This window comes from Haemaphysalis longicornis, unplaced genomic scaffold (assembly GCF_048455015.1).
Source record: "Haemaphysalis longicornis isolate Haplotype H1 unplaced genomic scaffold, Haemaphysalis longicornis Haplotype H1 scaffold_12, whole genome shotgun sequence".
Lineage (NCBI taxonomy): Eukaryota > Metazoa > Arthropoda > Arachnida > Ixodida > Ixodidae > Haemaphysalis > Haemaphysalis longicornis.
The window spans coordinates 102,532,518-102,551,705 of NW_027526225.1; the positions used below are offsets into that span (position 1 = coordinate 102,532,518).

The 19,188-nt window shown below is 48.4% G+C and overlaps 1 protein-coding gene across 2 annotated transcripts in view; it reads left to right on the plus strand.

Annotated features, from left to right (window-relative positions):
* The window catches only part of LOC144163132 (uncharacterized), a 60,663-nt gene that overhangs the window by 29,750 nt on the left and 11,725 nt on the right, over nucleotides 1–19,188 (plus strand). The window contains exons 2-3 of one of the 2 annotated variants that reach the window (XM_077693947.1): nucleotides 8,646–8,765; nucleotides 14,367–15,291. In XM_077693947.1, the coding sequence (XP_077550073.1) occupies nucleotides 8,646–8,765; nucleotides 14,367–15,227 (981 nt within the window). In that variant the 3' untranslated portion in view covers nucleotides 15,228–15,291. The remainder of the gene's footprint in view (nucleotides 1–8,645; nucleotides 8,766–14,366; nucleotides 15,292–19,188) is intronic. The other variant, XM_077693948.1, reaches the window with a different exon arrangement.

Here is a 19,188-nt window from a genome sequence, read left to right on the forward strand (position 1 = left end):
TAAGTGGCCACCGAATGCTTTTGTTGCTGCAACTGAACCAAAAAAGCCAGCCAATATCCGCTACATCGCAGTAACGACGTAATTTGAGTGCTCGAAGAACGGCAAGACCGCGTAAGAGAGACCATTTTATTGAGCAATTTTCTTGGGCATAGAGCAGTAATTTTTTGCTGAGGTACTTCGTAGCCTCCTGTTCTAAGTACTGGATGTGTTTGTTGACTACGTTCTGAGAGCATTTGGGATTTAGAAATAAGTTTAAAGAGTTTGGAGGGTCCTTTTCAGGTTATCAAATCGAATTTTCCGCAACAGCTGGCTGAGCTCGGTGCAGTTCGCATGCGCTCCGCGGTGTAACGTTCATTCGCGCTGTGCGCGATTAGAGGAATTGTCTGCGCGTAAATAAAGAACATCACAGCTGATTCGAACGCGACCAAGCTTTATGATCGCAACCGTCGTTTGCCGAAATTTCATTGCTGGTTGCGTGGGTTGGGTATTCGAGTGTGCCGTTGAAAAGGGGACAACACCATTGTCGAAAAGTGCACGCACACACCCAATGTTTGATTACTAGCCAAGTAACACCTCTATAATTAATTGATTGTGGGGTTTAACGCGCCGACGCAACGCAGGCGATGAGGCGCGCCGTAGTGGAGGCCTCCGGATTAATTTTGACCACCGTGCGCCGAAATCTCGTACACCGAACGTGCGCCGAAATCTCGTATAGACGGGAGTTTTTGCTTTTCGCCTCCATCAGAAAAGCGGCCGCCGCGGCCGGGAATCGAACCCGCGACCTCGTGCTCAGCAGCGCAACGCCTTAGCCACTGAGCCACCGCGGCGGGTATAGAATTGACGTGTCCATCTCACTCCCTCGGGGCGTGCCGCCAGTTGTGGATGTTTTTTTTTTTTTTTGACCGCTGCTGCCAACATGCAATTAAAAAAGGCCATCTTTTCTCTGATTTTGAGTGACCTCAAACAATAATTTCCATCGTTGATTCTTCGTAAAAAAAATGAGAAATTTCTAACATGAAAAATTGTATTTCCGCGGGGCTTGCGCATGCATTTATGATGAATTGTAGAAAAGTATTCGACGTATATAAATGAGTCTTGCTACAAGCTCAGAAGATATACAAAATGAGCTGCAGTACGGAACTAAATCGTTTGCTGCTTATATTAGGGGCGAAGCTCCTTAGAGGCTGGCGCTGTTGGCGTCTCCTGTCGTCGTCGTAGTCGTCGTCTCATGTATATAACCACGGTACTAAAGCCACTAAAGCACCGGGAAACTCTTTTACGCCTCGCGCTGCGCTTCGTAACTCGCACTAAAAAAAAAAAAAACACAGGGACGCTCGTTTACGCCTCGCGCTAGAGAGCTTCGTGCTTCGAAGACAAGAGGAGACTTTTACAGCAAAGCTGAATACCTCTACCCCACAACGGTTTCATCTTCGTTGGCAAAAACGCCAAGGCGTCAATAATACACTTGTACACTGCATGCCTCGCCCCTCCCCAGGTTTCACGTTAGTGGAGATGGCCGGGGACGAAGTCTAAAGTGCGGCACTGGGTAGATTTCGAGCGCTCGTATTCAGAACAGTTATACTGAGACGTGTGAATCCGATAATAAATATGTCATAGTTTAAAATAGAAAGGTAGGAATACTCAGTAAAAAACCACATTTCGAACGTCCTTGGTGGCATCGCGTTACAGTTTGCGAGGTGTTCAGTCTTCTTTCGAGCTGGGGAAATAAATTCGAGCCTTCGGTTTGAAACTAAGAGATCAGGCATCTTCACTTGTTCCCGGATGACAAGAGTAGAGGAACGTAGCGGAGGATTGCGGCCATGTTCCTAACGAGATACCGTCGCATTGGAGGAGTGAACAGCAGTCCCTCTCGACGGCAAGCGTCGCCATAATCCTCCTGTGCGCATAAACGACGGCCATGTATGACGAACACAACCTACCTCTTGTCATTACATTCGTTACTCGCTCGTTTGAAATAGGAACTGAACCTGATTTTAAAGCGAAGCTGTTCGTGCCACTTTCGCCGAGACCTTTCGCAACCGCCGTTGTCGTAGTCGTCGTCGCCGTCAGCAGAAAAATAAAAAAAAATACCATCCCTTCTTAAAGAAAGTTGAGAGAAGTGCGAAAGCTAAAGGTGCGTTCAATCCATCTTTCAGCCTTCAAAGAGCAAATTTACAGACCAAGAACAAACCCTTTCCAAGAACTCCCCGTTCCAAGAACAAACCCTTGCGACGAGTTTTTGCGAACTAAGTAAACGCATCTACGAACGACCTGAACGTATAGATGGTATTCACTGAAAAGTTTAGCTGTCAATTTCTTCGCTTGGCAACACTGGGAACGGCCACGTACATGGCCGGAGCGCCACGGATATGGCGTGGCTTGTGCCACTGCGCCCACACGCCGCAGAAAGAAAAAAAGATCACCGTGCACGTCGTCTGCTCCGTTTCAACCCGATTCTCAACTGTGGTGTCAATAGAGATGTTATTAATCGCACTTACATTGGACTCGAGGCATTACTTTGCGTTCGGTGGAGGACAGTTTGGAACATCAAACACATCGTGTGCTTAGCATGCACAGCACCGCCATCCCGCGGAGCCCGACGTAACCAGTGACGGCGCCCTAAAATGGTTGCCTTCATGCGTGCCTCGCCAGTGAATACTCCCTATACAGATACAGATACCTTTATGAGATAAAGGTACACCATTGTGCTCCTTCTTTATGACAGATGCCTGTATTATTTTATCTAGAACCGTCCCCTTTTCGCAATTTTCAATTAGCCATTGCGACAGAATAGAAGCCCGCTTTCACGCATGCGCTGTGTATCCAAAGATCTCCTCACAGCTTATCACAGAGAGCTTAGAGATATTGTCAGAGCTCTCTCTCTCTCTCTCTCTCTCTCTCTCTCTCTCTCTCTCTCTCTCTCTCTCTCTCTCTCTCTCTCTCTCTCTCTCTCTCATCATCCTCTTGGAACTGGCAGTTGCCACTATTTTGTGTTATTTGTAAGCGCGTGAAGCCACTGTGGCGACAGCGCATGCATATGTACATACGCCGAACGCCACAAATCCATTGGCCGCTGGCAACGGGCCCACGACGCATGCGACGCCGACTGTTCACGGTATAGTCGAGGGGGTCGCCGCGAGCCGTGACGCGTGTCCGCATGCCGTTGGCGGTGATCTATGGCCCCCGCACGCGTATACGGAGCCTACACAGCAATCCGGAACGTTAAAAACGAATACGGGCAAAAAAAAAAAAAAAAAAAAAAAACTGTGGCTCGGGAAACACCGAGCTTCCTTTAGTTTTATTTTTTTTCTTTTATGGTTTTATAATCGTTTATACGTGCCGATGCCCCAAATTCTGGCGCGACATGTGGGTCGGAATTTCCAGGCGTTGAAGTTTGACGGCTATATCTCCGGGTTTGTTCTACATAGCCGGATATGTGGTGTCGCGTGCAATGAGTTACGATTAAAAGGGGGCGACTACTCTGCTGCTCCCGTGTGCAACACGACTGAAACCGCGATTCGGAAAATTGGTCGCGGTTGCAGTAAAAAATACAACGAACAACAAAACGAACGAAAAACAACTAAAGAAAAAAAGGTGTGTATGAACTGGGACCTGCGCCGATTGTGGCCAACAAATGAGCACTGAGGGCTCTAATTCATTTTTTCTTCGAGCACGGATGAACGAAAACACGAAACTTTGTTAGTGTATTTTGCTTGTTTTTGTTCTTTGTGGTTTTTGTTGGTGTTTTTTTTTATTAGCGGTTGTTTGCTTGTTTCAAGCCTTGCACTTGTGTGCGGACATTTTGTACGAACATCTTGTGCGTACGTTACTTTACAGTTTATTAATTATTAATTTGTCTTTGCACTAGTAAGTGCGAACTTGTGCGCGCTTACTCAGCGGCTTTACAAATTTCTCGCTCGTGCTCTCATTTAGTGTGTCTAACAAAGAAAGCGTCTGGCTGGCGTCTTGATGTATGCTGAATACGCCTACACCGTTTTACGCTGTGGCGCCGCAATTAATTTTTTCTTAGATTTGGGTAGGCAAACCTAAGCGCGATGTGCCTGTCAAATACACATATTTCCAAACGACTGTGGTCATTGACCCGCTTTCGGTGCAGTCAACTTTGAGACGATCAGCGTCCTTTTCATGTAAACTGCAAGTTTTAATTCATACCGCAGAAGGACAGCCGCAAGGGTGTCGGAACTGACTTTGAGACGACGTGAACCCCAACTACGTCAGACAGCGTCGACTATCAGATGTCACGTGACCTCGCAGGGCATTTTAAAGAGGCTAGAAATGGTTAATCCGTATGGAAAGGACAGAGATACAAGGAATAGGGTCACGAAATACGACAGCGCTGTTTTTTCGATAATAATTAGCCATTTTTATGGCAGAATTGACTACTGGGCTAGATGTTAGTGGTTCTTGAACATGTTGACGTATGCCGACAACTCGATACGAACACAGGGTGAAGGAAATAGACAGACTACAGCGCTGCGGTGTGTATACTTGGCATTACCGAGAAACACTACAGATATAGACGACACGTGAAACTACAGAGGACAATGTTTAACACACATGTAAAAGGGGACACACGCACACACAAGTAGAGAAGCTGCTTCAGCAGGAGCACTCCACCACAATCTGGGCAGTTTGGCTGGGTGAACGCACTTTGAGCTTTCGCGCTTCTCTCAACTTTTTTTAGGAAAGGATGGTAAAGTTTCTGTTTTTTTTTGTGTTTGTTTCTTGTCACGCTATTATTCATTTCAATAGCGTCGATGAACCAGAGCAGCAGTACCTTTTTGTATGGGTAATTCATACTGGAAGCGACCTCCCCGCAGCAAAATCACTGTCTACGGGATGGCGTGAACCATGCACATCGGAATAGCAGTATATACGTCGGCCACGGGATGATGTTGTTCGCGGATTGGTTTGTCTCTTATCGCCCAATGTTGCGCACGTGGAAGCGCCACAATTCCATCTTACGCCAGTTTTGAAATCATAGTGCTGAAGCTTATAAATTCGCACCGCCTCTGTGCGGGTGGTTCTCCCTCTACTTCATTTCCTTTCCTGGCTGAATCCAACTCCCTGTATATTATGAATCCAAGGCAATATCCCTCGGGATGTTTCCTAGGCGCAGCACCGGTCAATGGGTCCTGAAAATTCTTGAGAGGAGCTGTTTACAAGCTATGGGTGCGTTCCAATTTACCGTTTAGACAGCTTCGTTGCCGTCTTCGCGGACAGTACGCCATGCTAAGCCCCGTTCCAATTCGAACGAAGCAATCAACGAAGACTGCTTCAAGGAGACAGCATCGAAGTCAGCAACGATGCAGGTTACCTTCCTGTCTAAATACTCTTAACTAATAGGTGACGCCAGCGCCACCTTTTTGCGTATTAATGTTAAAACAAAAGCACTTGCTCCTTTAATTGAATGTTTAGTATAAGTTACTAGTGACGAAGATGACTTTGTTTAGTTTTTTAATTACGTAACATTTGTAATAACAACGGTAATAATAGTTACGAAACCTGCGGCTTGCGCAACTCAACATGTCTGCTATGACGCTGTCGTCTGCGCTGGTGTTGCGCTTGCGACCGCGGCGCCGTTCCAATTTTATTCCTTTAGACGTCTAGTTAGACTGCTTCGTAGGCTGTCTACGAAGCTGTCCGCGAATTGGAACGCAGCCTAAGCCTCGTCTCTCTGCGTGCCCCAAAATGTCCTTCGTAGGCAGGCACTCGTCTTTATGACAAAATCTGCGCAGGCAAATGTGCGCAGATGTCCGGCAGCGGGATTTCGTTGAACTCATAGAATTTCATACTAATATATACTAGAGGGAAATCTAGTATATATTATAGAGGGAAGTATAGACGGAAATCTAGTATGTAACGCCACTAGCGACGTTCCTCACCTACTTGGCTTAGCTAGCCATACGTCTTCTTTTTTGCCTCGAAGCCAAAATGAACAAAAGAAGGTAACCTTTTTTTCTTGTTCATAATGCACGAAGCTTCTAGATGATCACTGACAAATTAATCTTTTTGTAGGTTCAATTTTGAAATAACAAAACAAAGTTGATGAACCTTCTACAGTAGTATTGTTGCTTTTTCGCAGCCAGAGCCAACTTCTTAGCCTGTTCATGAGCCATGCCCAGGACTAGTGGAACGCGCCCGCCCGGCACATGACGGAACGCTCGCCGAAGCGCGGCTCCCCTAGACAGTGACGCCACAATTCCCTCTAATATATATAAGTATGAAACTCTCTGGTTGAACTAGTGATTTCGTTCCCACCTACGGCTTTTCTCCGTTGCGCGCGCACCTTCTTTCTGGGGCGGTAAAAACCGTGCGCGTTATTACATTTCGCGATTTGTGGCCGAACTGCGCCACCGCTGCTCCGAGCTCCCGCTGCTGCCGATGGCGATGCCCCAAGCAGCGGCGGTCGGCCCATCGCTTGCGGCGCGCCGTATGGGTGTGGTCCCGTCACGGAGGCCATTCAGGCGGAGCGCTCTGCTTCTTTTGTCCTGCCGGCAGACCGATCTGCTTTGTCCCCCCTTCCCCATCCGCGCCTTCCTCCTTCGCTGTCTGACCCGAGAAACGATCCTCGCCGTTTTATGAGGACGGGTAGATGAACGCGGCGCATGCTGCCTCGGTGCGTGCGCGCAACGGATTCGGTGGCACCACCACTCGAGAGTCCGATACTAGGCTGTGCAGGGGTATTGCGGAGAGTCGTGGACGTTCTTGCGCCCTATCTAGCTTCATGATGCAGGAACGCGTAAGATTTAGGACCTCGGGGCACAAAGTTAGGCTTACCGTTGAGCCCAGAAACAGACCATACTTGAGTGTTTTTTTTGGGGGGGGGCGAAGCCCCTTGGGGCTGTTGGCGTCTCCTGTCGTCGTCGTAATCGTCGTCTCATGTAGTCACGGTGCTAAAACATCGGGGCACTAGTTTACGCTTCGCGCTAGAACCCGTCGTCACGCGTACTAAAAAAACACCGGGACACACGTTTACGCCTCGCGCTGGAGAGCTTCGTGCTTCTAAGGCAAGAGACTTTTACTGCAAAGCTGTATATGACTGTACCCCCCAATAGTTTCATCTCCGTTGGCAAAAACGCCAAGGCGCAAAGAATACACTTGTACACTACATGCATCGCCCCTTCCCAAGTTTCACGTTAGTGGAGGTGGCCCGGGATTTTTTTTTTTTTCGTCTTCTTTTCAGACGAAGTCACTTTTTTAGCATTCCGCAATAGAAAGCAGCGGCAAAAGACAACGACCACAAGCGCGACAGAATGATATGAGAGAGACAATGACAATAATAGTAATAATCTTTATTTCACTGCACTGAATACATATTCGGACCAGCCCAAGCCCCCCCAAAAAAGGCTTGTGGGGCTGTGCCCGGCAGTTGCTGGCCATTACGGACGCAGCGAATACAGATATTGTCGTCTCTAAAGAAAAAAAAAACGCAAAAAAAGAAAAAAAAAGAAAAAAAGTGGAAAGAATGTTCGAAGAGGTGTTGAGAAATAAATTAAGCACCAGTAAATCCATACAACAGCTTCAACCACTCAACAGTCAGCCACGCAGTACAAAAACAGCGTCTCTAACTTGAGCGCGGGAGATAAGGGAAAACAGTTCGGAGTGAAGGGAGTTGAGGATGGAAGGGACATAGAATGTACGCAGCCGCTCACCATACTTAGTGCGAACCCTCGGCACAAGAAAGCGATCTCGTAAGCGGAGGTCACGTTGCGTCGTGTACAGTATACAGTGTTCATGGGACCAAGTGTATTTTAACACCACTGTTTGCTTAAACAACACAAAGAGATCGGGCATTGTTGACAACTGAAAAACGTCTACATGCGACTCAAGCGATACACAGTACATTACTGACCTAAGAACGGATTTCAATACACAGTTAATTTTGTTTTTCTCAGAAGGTGGTAGAGAAGTAAAAACTGCAAGTGCCATGCCGCAAGACGCTGTAAGCAAGTGCATGTGATATTTGTTTGCGTATGTATACCGGACATAAGGATTTAGTAGAAAACAGGAGGCAAGCAACCTTTCTGAGTTCGGTACATACATACGCTGCATGGCTATTCCAGGACATATCAAAATCAAGCAATAAACCTAAGTATTTGACAGTGCATTGTAGGGCAACAGGTGTACATGCACATTGGACACCATTACTAGTATGCAAATAAATTGGAACGTGGGGTGGAATAAGCTTAGCTGGATTATGGAAACAAACTAATTGTGACTTATTGTTGTTTATTGTAATTTGATTATCGCTGTACCACCGCATTACTTGCATACAGTAATGCCGCAGATTCAGAAGACAAGAGACGTATACGTTACGATGTCTTGGCCAATGCCCGTTCGGGTGAGAAGTGAATCTTGCTTCTCTTTGGACTAGTGTAGGTCATGTACACATCGCGTTGACCCCGTGTATAAAAGCCGCCTCTCACTGGTCAGAAGAAGGATTGGAGCGGCCGGGATTTTTTAAGTCCTCGCTCCTGGAGTCGCACACAAATCATTCACACCGAGTCCTCAGCGAACGCGCTTGTTTGGGAATGATTTTTCCCCGAGTTCCTCTTTTAGTTCGAGCAGAGTGTGTTGAGAAGAGCTCTCGTTTCCTTTCGTTTTCTATGGGTGCCGCGAAGTTCGAGCCACGGGAGAGCCTCCCCAGCTGCCCGAGCCACGACCATCTAAGCCCGTCAAGGAGGGTCGTGCAAGCCGTGGTGGACGAAAGAGTCTGGAAGCGATACCCAGACGAGACAAGAGTAAACACCGTTATTAAGTCCATTTCTTCTCTTGAACTCTCGTCTTAGAAATTGTCTCGGCTATTGAGGACCGCTGACGGTTTACAACGCTGCCCAGCTGTTGTCGTACCTGGGGGCCTACTTGGAATGCATGGTCGTGTCCTTTCGAAGCCTTGTCTTTCCAAACGCGGTATCGTCGAACGGACTTGGTTGTGCTTAGTGTGCCCTTCGTGTAAACAGTAAAGAGAGGACCTCAGGGCTGGATGCCCTCGGTTTTCGTTAAACTCCCGGTGAACGGCAGACTCTTAGAATAGTGCGCACGATCACGGCTGCACCTGCTCGTGTGAGCCAGTCATTGCGCGTCTCCATTATTAGCACTTCGTTGTTTTCTCCGTTAGCCTGATGGGAATTAGGCTAAAACGGTTGTTGTTTATTTGAATCAAGTACACATGTTTGATGTAAGCATGGTCCGGTGCCACGGTAAAAGCCTACAAGGCGGTGGGTGGTGGTTGCGATGATTTATTAACAAAATATGGTAGAGAAAAGAACTGGGCATAATGTTGAACTCATCGCGGAATTCACCCTCATACAACCAAGTCAAGGGAAGGAGAGCTGAGGTTTAAAATGATAGGGAGAGAGAGATAGAAGGAGGAGGAGGAAGGGAGAGAGAGGAGGGATAGATAGATAGATAGATAGATAGATAGATAGATAGATAGATAGATAGATAGATAGATAGATAGATAGATAGATAGATAGAGAGATAGAGAGAGAGAGAGAGAGAGAGAGAGAGAGAGAGAGAGAGAGAGAGAGAGAGAGAGAGAGAGGGGTAAGAAAGAGGGAGGAGAGTGGGGGACAGTCTACGTCGGGTTCGTCTCGTCCATGGCTCGACGGTTGCAAACGCTGCGCTAGTCCTGTCACGACCAGGAAGTTGAGGAGGTGCTGGAAGGCCCCCGTCGGATGGCGTCCGGTCCCGTGGGGAACCGGAAGTTTTCCAGCTTGTGGCTTGGTGCACCGAGTCACCGGAGGCGCTTTGAACACGGAGTTAGAACCTCCCACTCCTCTGTTACTTTCTGTCATAGTGTATGCCCCACGGACTATAGAAGCCCTGCCTGTATACTTCGCTCCTAATGGCCGGAGTTTGTGCTTCGTATTACCGCCATAATGAAGGCAGTAATGTGGCTTTTTTCCCGTCCCACATACGCAAACACTCATCATTACTTCTAAAAAATGGTCGCGCATCTGCTCAATTCACAGCAAATTTCATAGAAAGTCTTCTGCGTCCCTGTCACGTAAATGCCTCTCATATCTTTCCAGCCTTCTTACTCCCCAATATCGCGCCTCCCACGATAAAGACGGTGGTCGTTCGCTTAAGGCAAGTCAATTTTCCCGCGTTCCACATCTTGCGCGTCATCTATTTAAACTTTTCGTTAGTTGGAATACCGCCAGGAGGCCTAAGCTCGGGCGCCAGTTCTTTTTGTATTTTTGGATCAAAATATTGTTTTCAACGCGTATTTTTTGTTTGCTATCGCAAAAAATCAATTCCACATATGTTTTAAATTAACCGAATACTGCTAATACCGACTATATGTTGATGTTTAGTCTCCTATATGTTTTGTTTTTGCTCCACAATCTTGGCAAGTATGAAAATATGGTACCAGATTTAGTGGTATGGGAAGGTTTTGCGTTTATAAACTTCTTTCAGAATTCTTAATCGAGTGACAGACAGACAGACAGACAGACAGACAGACAGACAGACAGACAGACAGACAGACAGACAGACAGACAAATGGACGGACGGACGAACGGACGGACGGACGGACGGACGGACGGACGGACTGGCAGGCAGGCAGGCAGGCAGGCAGGCAGGCAGACGGACGGACGGACGGACAGGCAGACAGACGGATGGACAGACAGACAGACAGACAGACAGACAGACAGAGAGACAGACAGACAGACAGACAGACAGACAGACAGACAGACAGACAGACAGACAGACAGTCCAAATTTTAAGTTTAAGTATCCCAAGAAAGATTATCGTCACTAAAAATGGCAAATCCTCGTTCGAAGGGTCTACCTTTCGGCAGTCCGCTATGCAACACTATTCGTGTTCTAAACGACGATTATACCAGTTGCACTGGCGTCAGTGCCATCTGGCTGTCTCTCTTGTGTTGTGTGTTCCGCTTTAACTTTTATATCGAACACTATGATACAACAGGTTCAGCAGCAAGTTTTAAAACACTTATATCGGCTACGAGTCTCAACTCTTAAGGCCCTAGTTTCGCGGCCCTGCGGGTTCAACTATAATAGCTCGGAGCGGCGCTTGACGCGTCCCAGTTAATCTGGCACTCCAAACGACCCCACGAAATGACCTCTTTTCCAACACGATGACTTATCCGTTTCCCATTTCCCCTCGCTGAAGCGTGTTCTTCTTCATTCGTTCTTTTTCTTTTCTCCTCATTCGGCAGAACATCGACTCCGAAACCGCACGTTTCTCCGTATTCGTGTCGTACTTTTTTTCCGGCTCATTTTCGTGGCGGGTCATACGAAGCACGGTTTGAACTGCGCGAGGTCATCCTTGTGTTGTCGCGTCAGATTTAATGACCGCGCTTTGGCAAAAAATAGTGCTGCAAAAAAGGCGCCGCTTTGTTCTGTATTGACTTCCTTTTTTTGTTTATGCGTTTTTTTTTTGTGTATGCTGTTACGGTTTGGTTTATACCTTTGCTATTGCCCCTTGTTTTTTTCTTTTTGTGCGTAAGTATACGTATGTGGTGGATTCTAGGGCTCTATTAGAGTTGAATTTTTTTCTTTATTTTGTTCGTTATTCTTTCATAAGCGTAGATCTCTGTAGCAGCGAGTAGAGAAGACTGCCTTCGGCCGGCTAAATTTGGACCGCGAGCGGTTTTTAGCCCAAGCGGCGTGGTCGTGGAGACGGGCGTCGACTGCCTCAGTGCCGAGCGTCGGCTTCTCCGCGTTACACCCATCGGAAGATGAGCTCAAAACGACTCGTCTCTGATGGCGCTCGCGGGACATTAGGCCATTTTAATGTTCACCCCGTCTGCTAAGTTCATCTTTTGTGTCGGGCCCCCTCGGAGGTGCGTTCATATGCGTGCCTAGATGTGTATATATATATATATACCTATTCGAATAACTGCTCGCGGGTTCGCCTGTACAGTGCGTTCGCTTCTCGGAAGTTTTGTGCCGCGGATTGGCTGAACTCGGACGGCTTTTATTTATCTTTTGTGTGTGTGTGTGTGTGTGTGGAGGGGGGGAAAGGACGTTCAAAAAGCGCGCGCACGCGTGCGCATTTAGAAGGCGCGCGTCTTTTGTAGGGCGAAAAGTTGTCCATGGGGGCCACACCCGATGATGCGAGTTGTCCGGGGCTTCCTATCCGGTTTCGAGGAGACCGGTGAGCGTCTCGCCACGTGCGTCGCTTTGCGGTGGCAATACGGGGGGTAAAGCGATCGCCTCTAACCGCCCACCAGGCGGCATCACGCGCAGCGCCGTTTCTTTAAGGAAGCCTTCCTCTCGGGCAAGGAAGAAGAAAGGAGCGATATCATAATGTCTTAAAATGATCGCCAGTGTGGCCCGGGTTGGCATTTAGGGGGAAACCGCGGAGGTGGAGTTAGCTAGGAGAATAATCGTCTTAGACATCATATGGTACATATAATGTTGAGACGATTATTCTGATATGTATAGCAGGCTGGATGATGATGATTTTTCCTTCTCATTCCGGTTTCAGTGTTACTTGTCTGGTTGGCTGCATTTTATCTCTCTCTCTCACACACACACACGAACGCACACAGCGAAGCATACAGGCATCGCCCGCGCGGTCATCATGCTCGCTTCGTTGATAACCTAGTGATGTGGGTAATTCCAATAAATTCCAATCTAACGCACCAGCGCACTGGATAAATACTTGTCGCCTGCGTGAAATTAAGAACGAAAGTAGGAATTAGAACGGCCGAGTTGCACGATTTCCTTCAGTCAGGTCACATTATAACACGGATTTCTTATCCCGCATTGTCATAATCAGAATTTTATATATATATAGCTGCTATCAAGCGCTGTCCAAATTTGTTATTTGCTCAAGAATTTTCTTCTCTAATTTTTTACCCATTGAATTAGCCGTCTTACCCTGCATTTTCCTCTCTGTGGGTAACCGCTTCTTTTACAAAAGTAGTGACACTATGCAAATCCATTCCATGCAAAAGCCTCATTTTTTGTTCTCCGCTAACAATAATCGCTGACTTTTCGTGCTCCGATTTATATTTTCCTGATCGTGTTCCATTTTCCCGTAACATGTATGCTAATAATACATATATTAGTTCATTTAAATTAGTGGCACAGCAAGAAACAACCAGCTTTTTGTGTACAAAACCATTTTGACAGCAGTCACCATCGACTCGTCGTGGGCTTAATTTTAACAATGCCCACTCTTCTAAAAAAGAGCTACCCGCCGCGGTGGCTCACTGGCTACGGCATTGTGCTGCCGAGCACCTGGACGCGGGTTCGATTCCCGGCTGCGGCGGCCGCTTTTCTGATGGAGGCGGAAAGCAAAAACGCCCGTGTGTTCGAGATTTCGGCGCACGTCAATGATCCCCAGGTAACCAAAATTAATCCGGAACCCTCCACTACGGCACGCCTCGTCGCCTGCGTTGCGTCGGTGCGTTAAACCCTACAATCGATTAATGGAAAAAAATGCTTCTTTGCCAACTTTTAACCTAGAAGGGAAATGTAACCTCTTTCCCCCAGCATTCGCTTCCGTTTTGCGAGAGCTGTTGGGGTTGTAGGATGGTTCCTCGTACATTATCCAGGCGTTCGTGTTTCTTGACTCGGACCGCCAATATTTTAATCCGCCCCTTTAGATTCTTGGCAAAGTTCTATGATGATTTATTCAAGCGATGAGTATCCACCGTCAGTAGGTATAACCAGGCAGGAACGAAATCACGGCAGAAAGCAAAAACCCTATTTTTAGAGGACGAACACTTTGAGGACAAACTCCGGGGTTTGGACGTACCGCATTTTCGTGCGTATAACCCGCCCCTGCTTATAATCCACACCCCCACTTCCACCCCGCCAGAAAAGAAAAAAACATTCTCACGTAATGCCCGCACGTTGTTACAGGAAAGGCTGCACCAAAGCTACTGTTCAAGCAACACATAACATACTATGTAGACTGAAGAAGCGTATGTTTAGCAAGTAGAATACACTGACTGCAAGGCGAAAATCACTATTCTCTAATAAAATTCAGTCGTTAGAGTGCACTCGTCCTTGTTTTTTCTTCCTTGTCCTTGTATGTCTCGCACAATCGCTCCCATGGTCAGTGTTACTGCGTAGGAGCTTAATGGCACAACGCGCATTGCCGTGAAGCTGCTCTAAAGGAAAAACCCTGCGTGTTATCCGCACCTCTATTTTGCCACTGAAATTTTGGCATTTTTAGGGCGGGTTATGCGCACAATAATACGGTATGTTACCTTTATTTTCTGCCTGTTGTCAGTTAATCTAGTTGGTCAGGGTTATTTAACCCCTCCTGTGCACCAACCATAGCTGAGCTATTACTCGCGTTGTTCAACGATGCAGCTGGCAGACGCCTTCAAGACATTTTTTTTCTCTTCTGCGCAGATGTGGCAGGACATCGAGAGCGTCCTGCTGGGAGACATGGCGCCCGGTTTCAGCCCCGAGCCCCGCGGTCCGAGCCCGCTGCCGCCCCGGCGACCATTGCCCCCACCCTCGGTGCCCCAAGGCTACCACCACGGCGGCTCCGCCCAGCACCTAGCCGGAGCGGCCGCCGCCTTCCCCGCCGCGCCGCGGCCCGAACTCCTGGAAGACCTAGGCCTAACCGTGGCCGAGCCCAAGAACCCGTACGGAGGCGCCGACTCACCCGCCTCCGTGATCCCCCCACCGCCCGCGTACCCCGCGCCCTACGCCTGGCCCGCGCCTTCCAAGTGTTCGGGCTACCTGGCCGCGGCGCGTTGTCCCTACCCTCCCCAGTGGTGCAGTTCCCTGCCGGACTCCTCCCGTTACGGGCCCCCCTGCGGGAACCCGCTGAGGCCGGCGCCCTCGATGGGCGCCTGCTTCGGGCAGGGCCGGGTTCCGACGCCGCCGCCGTCCCCGCTGCAGCACGACGTCGTGCCGCCCGCGCTGTACCCCGGCCCCAGCGCGCCGGCGCCCAAGCCCCGGAGGGGCCGGCGGTCTCGGGGCCCCAAGAAGGTGACGGTGCACACGTGCTCGTACCCGGGCTGCTCCAAGACGTACTCGAAGAGCTCGCACCTCAAGGCGCACCTGAGGACCCACACGGGCGAGAAGCCCTACCAGTGCAACTGGAAGGGCTGCGGCTGGAAGTTCGCCCGCTCCGACGAGCTGACGCGCCACTACCGCAAGCACACGGGCGACCGGCCCTTCCAGTGCCGACTGTGCGACAGGGCTTTCTCGCGCTCGGACCACCTCTCGCTGCACATGAAGAGGCACGCCGAGGTGCTCTGATGATCGGCGACGGTCTGGGGCCGCTGCTCAGGGGCCCCCCTGCGTCCGTCTCAACTCCGCTGAGGTGAGCGCGGGCTATATATACTCAGGGTTGTCCGTTTTCGGGTTTTATAAATATTTGTGTAGCGTGAGCTACACTGGCCGAGGTTGAGCAGTTTCGCGTGGCTCCTGGAGAGCCGTGCTGCGCATGCGCGAGGAGCAGTGACGTCTCACGACGCACAGCTGGCGCGCCGGATTCGCCGCTTCCGCGACTGGATTGGATTAAATTGGATTGTATTGAATCGGGTTGGATTGGTAATCGTTTTAGCAGCAGTAAGCATGATAATCAGCTAATCCTAGACAACCAGGAAATCTAAGAATAACCAGCTGAACCTTAGCTCACGCTACGTAATTGATGGCATAGCCGAGATAAGCCATTGCTATTTTTTTTAAATCGGGGGGTAAAAACCAAGCGAAATTTTCGATCTGATAATCGGGGAGAAATCATTTTTTTAAACCATTCCGAAATTCGGGGTTTTTCGGGTTAAATCTACAGACGAATGAAGTAATACAGTCAGTTTTTTTATACGGTATCACGAGCTTCCTAACGCGTTAAAATTGGTGTTTCTTTCAAGCTAGCAATCGGTGGGGACATCAGAGATTCCTAGAAAATGCTCTCCGAAATATGTCATTTGTTTTGAAATGAGTCAGCAATTATAACAGTAAAGAAGAGCATTGATAACTTCTAAAAAATGGAACGTTTTGTTCACGAGAAGCTGGTCATCGATTTTTCACTCATCCTTGTTTGCATACACTATCATCTGCTGGCGCAACATGTCTGTCTTCATTCGAGACCTGTCGAATCGCTGAACGTATCTCAACTGGGAGAAAGTTCTCTCGACAAAACAGCTTCCCAACAATGTCAGTGCAGCGTTTGCCAGCCTGAGGTAGCGAGCGGTATAGAGTCATAACAATTCTCAATGAGCTCGGAAGCTGTGTTTGCGGGGCTTGCTTCCAGCAAGAGCTGGCTGAGAACGGCGGACCGTCAACGCACGATTGTGCGGATAGTTACTTTGGAAAGGTCCATTCGGGGAGAAGTCGGGTTTAACCCGATTCTTCTGAAACATCTTCGGGTGTAAGAATCGGGTAAAACGCGAAACGAACAACCCCATATGTAGTACTGCATCGTCTAATCATGGGGCGATTGCAGTGACTTCTTCTAAGCCGAATGTCGTTGATCCACGGGGTTGTCGTCAAATTGACAGAGAGAGAGAGAGAGAGAGAGAGAGAGAGAGAGAGAGAGAGAGAGAGAGAGAGAGAGAGAGAGAGAGAGAGAGAGAGAGAGAGAGAGAGAGAGAGAGAGAGAGAGAGAGAGAGAGAGAGAAAGCGGAAATTTTTATTGATGAGAATAAGTGCTGATAGATAGGCTCTCGCCTTGTGGAGGGCGTAACCAGGCCGGGATACTCAGATTGTGGCTTGTCGTCTAAGTTCTCTTCAGCAAGTCTAGCTGGGACTCATGGACTGGGTGGGCCAGACGAGCCATACACTGCTTATGAGAAAAGGAGAGGAGGGGATATTTGTTGGCGCTCCCATGCCTAGTGATACAGGGTGTCGGGCGAGGGACAGAAATTGCAAAGGGAGGCAGATAGCATGGCGGATGCTGCTGTGTGCATAGGAATTCGTTTCCAGTCTTCTGAAAATTGTTGCTTTCTTTCTGGATAGCCGAGGACGAGATGGGGGCAATTTTCGTCTGCCGTGTTTGCAATGTGTCAGGAGGTCTGTCTATGAAAGTTGAATCCGTTAACTTGCTCAATGGTAACTGAGGGATCCCTGCGGGGATGTATTCGGACTCTTTGCACTTTAAAAAATACAATTTGCGGGAAGGCCTCTGTCAGTTCCACGAATACATTGCTTCAACGAAAATATAAAATTGAAGTGGGGCTTCATAGAAAATTAACTATAAGAGAGAGATGTTTTTAAAAGCAGCAAATAATCTAGCGGCAAAAAGGCACCAAGCTGAAAAAAAATTCACGCATCTCCGCGAAGTGAATCATGACGAGTGGGCGAAGCACTGGGGATCGTTCTTACCGAAAATCACCCGTGGCATTCCCCACTCGCGCATGTAAATGAGTGACAACGCGTGTGCACAGTATATACAATTCCAATCCAATCCTATACAATTTAATTTAATCCATTCCAATCCAATCCACATCCTATCCAATCCAATCCAATCCTATACAATTTAATTTAATTCATTCCAATCCAATCCACATCATATCCTATCCTAACCAATGTAATGCTCCTCGCGCATGCGCAACATTGTGTACACCGACGCCAAGGGACAAGCCACGGACAAAGCGAAGTCCTAAGTTGCTTCGCCCCTAAAAGGCTGTAGATTTAGTCCTAAGCTGGTCTTAATTGAAGCTTACGAAGGGAAACTGAAGTTTGTTCCTATTTTCAGCGTGGTGAACCAATAGGTTAAGGAATTTCTTTCGTTCACTGTGTCGAAGACAATTACCGCACGCTCAATTAGCGCACAATTACCCCAGATACATCGGTCGGCGTATGAGCCAGATGCTGGATCATTCGGAAGCGCGATTGGTATCCGCCTGGTGAAGCGCCTCCTCTCTTGCCTCTACCAACCTGCAAGACATTTACTGTTGAGGTTACAGCAAGGTTGTTCCAGTTCGCGAAGACTGTAGCCGACCATTGGTACCCGATCCATACACGCGCTGTTCTGGATCACGCTATTTATTGTTTTTCGCCGAGCGATGCCGATGGTACTTCTTGTACCGTCTGGCTCATATATATCCCTACCACAGGGTGGTCCTTTATCTTCGCTACACCGTATGAACGCTAACTTCGATTTATTGCCCTCATGCGCCTAATATTGGGCTACAGGAAATGTTAACAGTCATAAACATTTTTGCAATGACAGGGCGTGGCAGCAACAGTGCTCAAATTCGCCATCGTGACGTCATCGTGCAGCAAGTCGATTCCTCCAGATGTACACCCCCCTTTCCGCCAATACACGGCAATGTTTGTCCTTTATTAAAGGGACCCTGCAACACTCTGAACTTTTCAAAGCGAAGCTTTGTACAGCTACTAGCCAAGGGTTCTGTCGCAACCGTCGTCGTCAACAGAAAACTCCCGGGAACAAATAAAATAAATTACTGGTACCAGTAGGATTCGAACCTGGACCGAATGGAGGAACGGAGTGCAAGCCAGTTACCTTACTAATTGAGCTACGAGCGCACGAGGAGACGGGGAGACAGACGGTGTACTCACCGAGCACAGCTGCGGGTTTACCCCCAGCGTTCTCGGCTGAATGCCACGTGATAGCGTCACACGGCCTCTCGCTCCGCTGTGCGCCCCGCCCACGGCACGTGTGACGGCCGTGTTGGCGCCAGTGGTTCGTACATTTCGTCCTCGAAGAGTTTGGACTCGTGTGCAACACCGATAACAAACAACCGACTACCATTTGCAGAAGGTGCATTGACTTAACGTTCACGAAGAACATAACTGCGGTGAAAACGCACAGTCTGAGTGTGTGTTGCACCGATCCTAAGGCCGTTCTGAACGTCGGGTAGAAGTGAACTAATAAAGAAAGTGTTAATGGTACACCGTAACGCGTGATTAACGCAAGCGGGCCGTAGTCACCCGTGGCACGTGGTATATAAAGCTTCGTTTTCGGATTGGCCCGCACTTTTTTTTTCTGTATCCCTAATGCTTTCAGAACGTAGTCAACAAACACAACCAGAACTCAGGAGAGGAGGTCGCAAAATACCTCAACCAGAAATGTTTGCTCTATGCCAGTTCAGATCACTTAAAAACTTGTTCAAAAAAATTTTCTCTCTTTCCAAGTTTTGGCGTTCTTCGTGCGCTCAAATGACGTCATTACAGCGACGTAGCGGCTATTGGCTGGCTTCCTTTCAGTGGCAGCCACGAACGCATTAGATAGCCACTCTTAAAAAGAAAGCCA